The sequence below is a fragment of the Sinohyriopsis cumingii genome, unplaced genomic scaffold (assembly GCF_028554795.1).
Source record: "Sinohyriopsis cumingii isolate HCF-2022 unplaced genomic scaffold, ASM2855479v2 utg004279l, whole genome shotgun sequence".
Lineage (NCBI taxonomy): Eukaryota > Metazoa > Mollusca > Bivalvia > Unionida > Unionidae > Sinohyriopsis > Sinohyriopsis cumingii.
Window position 1 is genome coordinate 43,366 of NW_028316710.1, and position 9,788 is coordinate 53,153.

The 9,788-nt window shown below is 39.9% G+C and overlaps 1 protein-coding gene across 4 annotated transcripts in view; it reads left to right on the top strand.

Moving 5' to 3' along the window:
• Nucleotides 1–9,489, top strand: part of LOC149769226 (arrestin domain-containing protein 3-like) — a 52,332-nt gene extending 42,843 nt beyond the window's left edge. For all 4 annotated transcript variants that reach the window (XM_089949948.1, XM_089949947.1, XM_089949950.1 and 1 more), the window contains 2 exons: nt 5,379–5,556; nt 9,003–9,489. In XM_089949948.1, the coding sequence (XP_089806074.1) occupies nt 5,379–5,556; nt 9,003–9,163 (339 nt within the window). In that variant the 3' untranslated portion in view covers nt 9,164–9,489. The remainder of the gene's footprint in view (nt 1–5,378; nt 5,557–9,002) is intronic.
• Nucleotides 9,490–9,788: the final 299 nt, after the last annotated feature.

The following is a 9,788-nucleotide window of genomic DNA, read 5'->3' on the forward strand; positions in this document are numbered from 1 at the left end:
AACGGGGTGAATGTTCGCCTGAGACTGAATCGTAGCAGCGTCACTTTCCATTTAGTGGCTGATAGTGACAATTACAAAACCATCATCCAAGAAGCCAGACTCTACATACGTCGTGTGTAAGTGTTACTTAAAGTGGGAAACGACATTAGTCAGACGTTGAGCAGAACGACTGCCAAGTATCCCGTACGACGCGTGGAAGTGAAAACCTTCACCATTCCTGCTGGACAGCGATCCATGATCGAAGATCATCTGTTCCAAGGGCAGTAACCTAAACGTTTAATCCTTGGTATGGTCGAGAATAGAGCCTTCAACGGATACCACGATCAAAATCCTTTTGAGTTTAAACATTACAAAGTGTCCAAGATTGAAGTCAGTCGCGATGGCAAAACCTTGTGTACCCGACCTTTCGAACCTGACTTTGAGAAGAAGAATTACTTGAGGTCGTACTTGTCTCTGTACGAAGCCACGGGGCAGTTAGGAACCAACACCACTCACGGTATTACGTACGAGGATTATGCAGGAGGCTATGCTTTGTGGGCTTTTGATTTCACTCCAGACCAAGGCAGCGACGAGGGACATTTCCACCCTATAAAATCTGGTCAGATTCGTGTGGAACTTCAGTTTGCAGAAGCTCTAACTGAGACGGTGAACGTCATCCTGTATGCAGAATTTGACAATACGATAGAAATCAACAGTTTGAGAGAAGTCATTCTAGACTATTAGAAGCCATGGAAGACTGTTATCCCTCTTTACCTAGTGGAGAAACTTAAAGATGAAATGTGAGGAGACTGTGGAAGAAGTGATCATGATGAAGTCAAGATGGCCAGAACAAGAAGCCCATTTAGTCTCCTGTTTTGCCAAACACTTGGTCGAAAAAATGACGGAATTGATCAAGAAAAATTGCTATGGATGTCAAAACGATCATCCCAGTCAAATTCAACACGATAAATGCCTGATGTTGAGTCAAGAAGAAAAATTGGACGAGTATCTGGACGAGGCTTGGTGTCTCATCTCGGACGAAGACGTGTTTCACCAGTAGTATAAAGACTTGCGTGAACATTCTTGTCCACCATTAACCACTCAAGAGATCCATCGTATCGAAGCTCTCCTGAATCAAAGTGAGGAGACGAAACGAAGAAACGGTTATTTGTCAGACATTTTCAAGCAAAAATCAGGATCGAATTGATGACATATTATTACCTGTGAAGAAGAAGAAAAAACACACAAATCAATGGATACCTGGGAACTTTTTTACCTTTTGAACCACAGTTCGTATACGTCTTCTTGGAATCCTGTCGTCTGTGCGAAAGATGAACTCCCTCATCGCAAACCTCAAAACCATCTAGCTTATGTGATCAACACGGACGAAAGTCATCTCCCAGGAACCCACTGGGTAGCCGTCTACTTTCCTCAAGAAGGATGTGTGGAATATTTTGATTCGTATGGATTGCCCCCTTTGGAAGACGATATCATCGACTTTATGAGAAGAAATGCTCAGACCACCCGATTCAATAATGTGAAATTACAAGGCACAGATTCCTTGGTGTGTGGACAATATTGTGTGTATTTTCTGCATCATCGCAGCCTGGGCTATTCCTTAGAACATTTAGTGACTCATTTTGATCCTCGTTCTTCTTCTAGAAACGATGTGAAAGCAGATAGATGGTTCTGTGACCATTATGCTTATCTTTTGTCTCTAACTAGGAAACGTAGTGTCCATCAATGGCCTAATGACTTCCAACAGTGGAAATCACAATTTCATTCACAATGTTGTCAGCCCTGTTTAAAGTAGACTGTAAATTGAAAAAATGTTTGTGATTTGAAAAAAAATGTTTGATGTTATAATGTTGGATTATTGTTAAAAATGTTGGAGTTGTTGTTGGTTAGTGTTAAGTGATTTTGAATAAAAAATTTTGTGTTTTAAAAAAAAAATGTCTTTGTCTTTTGTTTGGCTATAAGAATGTGGATTCATGCTCTTTGACTTCTCTCTATCTCTCTCATGTCACTCATTGAACGTTCCGGCTCGAAAATCGTGGAGGGATGTTTTCCTTCACGTCCGCGCTTTGACTTTAAGAACCGGGGCAGTTTTCCAGTCTAACCATCCATTGTCGACTCATCCTCCTACGAAGATGTGCTCCAGACTAGCTAAGCTAAACGAAGCCTACGTGAATTTGCATAGGGTCAGACACAGTCTGATACCGAAAGCTGAAGAGATAGAGAATGTGAGAATGCTAAAAGTCACTAAAGACCTGATAGAAGAGCTCTTCAGAGAAGAAGTGAACAGGGAGAAAGAAGAATGGACAGAGAAGTACAGACTTCAGAGACAGCAGCAACAGCAACAACAACAACAACAACAACAACAGCAGCAGCAGCAGGAACCTGAACCTGACAGAGGCTTTGTCGATTGTCGTATCGACACCAAAGAGTTCTTCTTCTCTTTCCGAAGAAGCAGACCTATCGTCAGAAAGTCTATCCTCAGAGGACGACGCATTCTTAGAAACTAAACGATTGCCATAGCAAACAAAAAACAGCCCTTCTCAGGGCTACCCAATACTCTAGAAAAGAAATAACCATCAATTTGCCAATGTGTGTAGGTAGAGTAGTGTGAATATAAACACTAACTCTTTTTTATAGTGTGAGTGTATGTGTTTGTGTATAAGATTGTGTGTTAGTAAGTGCTAACGTACGTTGGTGTGGATAGTAGATTAAGATCATGTCTTTTTTGTTGTTAGAGGTGTGGGGAGAGTAGATTTGGGGGTTTGATTGGATTGCTTTGCGTATGTGAATAGTATATTGAAGTGATTAATGAAAATTTTTTAGAATAGTAATGGGCAGTATAAAAAAGTGAGTGAGTGTTTCTTTTAGGTCCGCGCGTTGTTTTGATTATGATCTAGGTAAGATCAATTTTATGTTTTTAGGGGGATGTTTTCCTTCACGTCCGCGCTTTCACTATAAATTGAAATTCGCTGGGCAGTCTAGCTACCCTTGTTGATTGATCAACACCAGAATGAATACCAGAATAAGCAAACTTCTTGAACTCCAGATGCATCTGGAATATGTCAGGCGCCTGTTAAATGAACTGGCCGCGGAGGCTATAGTAGAAGAGGAAAGAATAAAGAAGGAAGAGGAGGAGAGAAGACAGAGGGAAGAGGAGGAAAAGAAAATAGGAGAGAGGATGGCTTACAAGATACCAGAGACAGAGGATTGGGGTGATGAAGCTAATCATCCTCCCTCTGCGCTCCCAGTCAAACAAGTCAACTGGAAAGATTGGAGTAGAAGATGCGTGTGTGGTGCCAGGCCAGGAAGGTGCCAACATTAGATAGGTGCATCTGGAGTTCAAAAACAAGCAGCCCTTTTAAGGGCTACCCAATACTCTAGAAAAGAAATAGCCATCAATTTGCCAATGTGTGTAGGTAGAGTAGTGTGAATATAAACACTGACTCTTTTTTGTGTGAGGGTATGTGTTTGTGTGTTTGTGTTTGTAAGCGCTCACGTACGTTTGTGTGAATAGTAGATTATGGGTTTGTTTATTGTTTCTTAGCGTATGTGGAGAGTATAGTTCGGGTTTTGTAAACGCTCACGTACGATTGTGTGGATAGTAGATTATGGATTTAGTTATAATGATTTGCGTGTGTAAATAGTAGATTTGGGGTTTCTTTATTGATGGTTCACGTATGTGGATAGTAGATCATATGAAATGAGAAAAGTAGGGGATGTTTTCCTTCACGTCCGCGCGTTGTTTGGTCATGATCTAAGCAAGATCAATTTTATGTCTTAGGGGGATGTTTTCCATCACATCCGCGCTTTTCGTATAACAACCCACAGTATTCGTCGTTCAAACCATTCTACAGAGAAGATGGCTTCAAACCACCTGAATAAAATGCAAACATTGCAAGACGTCCTAGACAATTTGGGCATGATGGAACAAATGCTAGTGAGACTAAATGAAGACCACTATTCCTATAGTCCCCATCGAGTAAAGATGGAGATTAATAACTTAAGAAAAGCAAAGGACATGATAAGTGGTGTGATGAAAGAAATAAAGGAGGAGAAGGAGGATGAAGAGGAAAGGATAAGGATAAGAGAATGGAATGAAAAAATTGAAAAAGAAGAAGAAAATGAGAAGAGGAAGAAAGAAGAGGAGGAGAAGAAGAAAGAAGAGGAGGAGAAAAAAAAAGAAAGAAAAGAAGAGAAAGAGTGTAGGAGAGAAAATAAGAAGTTGGTGGAGAAAAAGAAGAAATTAGAAGCAGAAGAAAACCAAAGGCCCTTTTCAGGCCACCCACATTTCTCGAAAAGAGAATGACCTTCGATTGCCTACCCCTTTTTTAAAAAAAAATTTTAAAAAAAAATCCCATGTTCAATTTCCCTTGACGCTATACAGTCCCACCCTGTTTAAATTCCTTTTGACGCTATACAGTCCCCTTTTTCTCCATGTTAAATTCCCTTGAGGCTATATGGTCCCACAATTTTTCTCCATGTTAAATTCCCTTGAGGCTATATGGTCCCACGATTTTTCTCCATGTTAAATTTCCATTGAGGCTATAGTGTCCCGGGGGGGTGGGGTCTGTAATGTTAATTCCCATTGAGGCTACGGTATCCCCTTTCACTACTGACAGGTCATCGACAAACTATCTTAATACTGACATAGGTCAAAACATTTTGTTGGCATGAGCTTGATCCTAACAAAAATTCGTCGTGTTTACCAGTAAGTATATGATTTGCCTTAACCCTAACCCTACCAATAAGTATATGATTTACCATCTAAGTACAAATCTACTAACTGCTTAATAATACACTCCAATGAGACTATCATTACTTTGTAGTTAGCCTATGAGAGCAATATTTATCGTCGATTAGTATCATCATGTTGCACATGATATCATTGTACTTTTATGTGCTTGTTTATCTTCCTTGACATACTACCCAGGGACGGTGCTGAATAACCGCAGTGATTACAAACAAAAACAAGAAGAATTTATGAAAACTCATACAATATCACGATATGTTTTTAAGAACATTGCTATTGTATTCGTACTATCTAAAATTCGACTGATCTAAATATTCTGTTATATCCATTATGGTGATGATCAAAATTATAACTTATGTTCCAATTGCAAAGTGACAAATGGAAGAAACACATTTCACATTTAAAAAAATGGGTCATTCATATGTTCCATGCAATGTTTCACTACGAAGAGGAGATTCTACATACCACTGGGGAAAAATACAAAATGTTAAGGTCAATGTTTGAAAATATCGATAGCTGTCAGATAGAATATATATCTGATGACGCTGGCCATGAGATCAATATAGTTCGTTCACGTAGCAGCTGAAAACTGTGCGCGCAAATTTTCATGTGGCAAATCATTTTATTTCAGATTATTGTGGACCCATCGGGTCCATCATTTGACCTTTACGTACCGATGGAGGTGACCATTGGCAGTATCCCCCTTGTAACGGTTGCTCAGATGTATGGGATCCCCTCTGCCGAGAATGTCTACGGGGTGGTCGGGCAGGGAATGCTACCGCCGTCAGAACAATTTCCAGACAATATCCGTAAGTACAAGCTAAGTATCCATAAGGGTTTTATGCAAGAAGTTTAGACCTAATATTCTACCTAACATTTACAGTTGTTCAAGTCCAGAAGCAGATGGGAGAGGGGGTAATATACCGATATTTACGATATCCCTAATTTAGCCTACAACCCCAGGGGAGAAAAATTGTAAGGGGCATTTCCTCTCTAGAACACACTTAACCTCAAGTCCCCCACCAGAGGCCGCAAGGCCCACAGGACGCATAAAAGCATGGAAAGCCGTTTTATAGATTACTGTTTGTAGATTTGGATCAAAATATTGGTGATCTATGTGATCTTCTAGTGGGTCAGCCGATCGGCATCTTTGTACCTCCTGAAAACGCCGACCACAGTTAGTGCGTACTTATTTGTGATGCGGAGGACATTATCATGGTGATAGCAGAAAACTGTCTGCCTAGTGTACATAATTTAACCGGTTGATATAAAAATTCGGTAAGATTTTTTTTATTGAGTTATTACGGAACCAATAACCTTTAGGGCTGTAGGAGATGTACTGGATCTTAATATCCATCGTGCAAAAATTCCTACAGTCGGAAAAGTCTCAAACATATCCTTAAGGCGAGTAGAAAGATCTGGTTCGTTCTCCTTTTGACGTCTCCAACAATTATGTTTACATTTTGGCCAAATTGAACAGCTTTAATTCATCCATAACGGTAACTGGTGGAGCACTTCGTTATAGTTCACTGTTCTTTATCACATATGCCGTGACATCCTATCCTTCGCCTAAGTTTAATATATGAGTGCAAAAATATGATAGGGTATCCAAAATAATGATGAACAGGATAGATTGTATTTTTTTCTGTATATTTTGGTACGCTTTCAGCTTATTAAAGTTTTAACTGTCATTCGTTTGCTTTTAACTATTATCTCGCAGTTGTGATGGGATGAGTGCTATACCCGTGTCGATGTCTTAGTGGTAGGCTTTGTGTTAGTTTATTTCCTGACAAACTCTTGCAAAGCTACTGCATATTGTCGCTTAGATTTGAGTCGTAGGTCTCCTCCACGGTAAAGGCATGCTTCTTGTCATCACGCTTTACGGCTAAGCCTTATCTACGTCGTCTTCTATATGTGACAATATCCTGATAATATTCTTTGTGATTAGTATTTTACAAGACAGCCTATCGATTGCCGTTGCCTTGCTCCAAGTCGTAAGCCTCCTTCAATTAATATTTTTTGACCTGGAGGTCAAACCTTGCTTGGTCCTTTGAAAAAGTGTAGCATGCTTAAACATAGACATTATTCCTTTCTCTTTGTGTCGGGATGATACTGTTTGCATGCATGCAGACACTTTTCAAAGCTATCGAGATCCTTGCAGTAAAAAGAAAGAAGAAAAAACCCAGATCAATTTGACCTTCTCCATAAGAGCACTGGGGAAATAATAATTTTTCTGCATTAGTGCCCGATCATTTTCTTTTTGAATGGTGGCCGGAATAAGTGTGCTCTAAGACCTAATCTTTCTTTATCTCAGGGCTTTAGCAGCTCAGCAATCAGTGATAATATATATAGATTATTAGTATACCCTAGATACTCAGTAGCCGATCGTAAAACCGCTCCCCCAGGTGGACGATATAATTATCTGGACCCGTTTAAACCAATCTCCGTCATTAGTATATATTGTTCGAGCGGATGGTAGGGTATAGGCTGATACTATGTTGAAACTGGCTATGAGAAAGGATTTCGAAAAGGTCGAACTAGAAACCTTGCTGCAACAGGTTATTTAAAGATGATCGTGTAATGGGTTCTTTGGAAAAGCGTGGACAGCATTTAGCATTAGTAAAGCGCAGTACGAAACCTGTCATCTTCAATATTGGGTAGTACAATCTAGATGACGTAGAGGCGCATGCACAAAAGGCCAACTACGTTTTTGCTGTCGCTCTTAACACTTCATCTCTTTTGTAGAGGGGGTCTTCATCATGGGAACACACGTACTCCTTAGTGCGTGCATGTTTGTGAGATACTTTGCGATTGTAATATTGGTCAGATTCAGGTATTTTGCCACTATGGCAACCTGGCCTTAGTGAACATGTTACATGCTACATGATACTGGAAGGGAACCTAACATTACGAAAGGACATGTTACAAACAAAAAATGTCTTTACCAGAGCTCCAGTGACTTAAAAAGACCATACAAAACCAGATGGGATATCTGGTCGACAACTAAACTAGGTAACACGAGCTCGACAGATACAATGCCTTCATGCGGTAAGTCTTAGAGAATGAAAATGAGGAGGAAAGTCGCGAACAGCTCCAGACACAACCAAATGAAAAGATCGACAAACGTTCGTCATGCCTGGTGCTGATTAACAGTATCTGCAAGATGAGAACACGACGCAAGGCGAGCGATTCGGGACTTTCTTCTGCGAGCAGGACATCGTGAGTATCCTGACAAACCTGAAAGTAACAAAAGTGCTATAGATCACTGACAGTGGCATGTCACCTCAGATTATCCAAATAACGATGGTTTTTTGATTGGTTGATTGGATTTACGCAGTGCAACGATGGTAGTGATAAGGAATAGAATGTATTTAAAATTAAAAAACCCACAGGCAATCTCTTCCTAGTGCCCTTGGAAATCTTAAAAAATATCCTGGTATGAGGAGCATCATGTCGTGATGTCTGAGGTTCGACAAAGCAGACATTTGGCTCACTGATAATCAATGAACACTTTTTGAAGCGTCGCCCGGCTACTATTGCTCGCTGTGCGCGAGTAGATCTTATCCGTTCAAGGAGCTAAAGATCCAAACCATAACAAACCAAAAGTAATTGCTTCAACAATTAGCGCAGTAGACTCGTTGTCGTGGAATTTTGAGTCTCCTTTTCCTTGCAACTTTCGGTAAAGGCAAGCGTCAGGGTTCATCATGAGCCAGTAATATCTCGTCTTTGAAACCACAGATGTAACCAATGCGAATTTCCATGTCATCCGAGGCCGAATCCGAAGACAAAGTTGACCTTTGTCGTTTGAACCTACAAATATTGGTCAAGCTGTAACTTGTACTACTACATATCGTCAGACGAGCCGCTGACAGTTTCCCACGAGTATCGTGGCTCGAGTAATTTTTACAGTCATACCAGACCCGTAATGAATTCGTCGTGCTGTTGTTCTTGCATTTACGCTCCAGTGGGAAGGTGTGGTGACAAAAATAAAATAAAATAACTTTGACGCGTTACCCATTGGGTCGGAATATGGAGGACGGTGAAAGGGTTGGAAGGCGCTGCGCTGCATAGAAAGGGTCTATTAGCCCCTTTCTTCTAGCCCATTGTCATCTTGATTATTCCTAAGATCAAATGTCTCATTACTTTGCAAGCTACAAAATAGTCTTAATCTCGATGAAATGCATTACCTTTGTAACCATAGTTGCAAAGATAAATCTTCCTCTTTCGTAATTACAATTAAATTTAAATATTCCAGCGAAACCAGTGATGGCCGAAAGCGCAATGGGAGGAGTAAATGTGAATGCGGAAAACGCTAACGCTGAGACGTCGCATAACTTTGCCCCAGTCTACACGTATTACAACTGGGAAAAACCTGATCCGAACCTCAACTTTCAGATAGCGAAAGAACAAGAATAGGATTACTTGAACATGGAATGAAATGGAATGTGGAAGGGAAGTGAGGGTTGCGATGTTGGTCGTCTTCATAAATACTGTTTGACCCATATGAGTTTAATCCTGTCAGTAGCAGAGTTTATGAACAGGGTCGAACGAGTTACTTGCGAGAGAAGCTGGTCTTTACTCGCTTTAAATATTTTTGGCTTGATTAGTTTTAGAACTACGATTGCATATATATTTTGCATTGACGTCATTTTGACTAACTCGTGTATTATTTCACTTGAAACAAAGCATATATAGATTACGTGCTAGAATATTATTTAAAAAAATAAAAAACCTTTATTTTATTCGCACGATTTTAAACGATTATTTCAACTTCAAGTTCTCCATAGTAGACATAAATAATTATCTAGGGATCATGCATTCAAGATCGGTATTATACATTCTCATAATGAAATGAGACGTGCGAAAAAATGATTTGACGGGATGGATAGTGTTTGGTGTGGTCCGAAACGTAAAATTTCAGCTGTAATCATAATGGGACAAAATATAATAATATGTTTGTATGTAATTTTGTGCACATAACACATTTCTACAAATTAATCCAGAGACTGGTCTCTGCTAATTTTGTAAAATCTCCAGATGT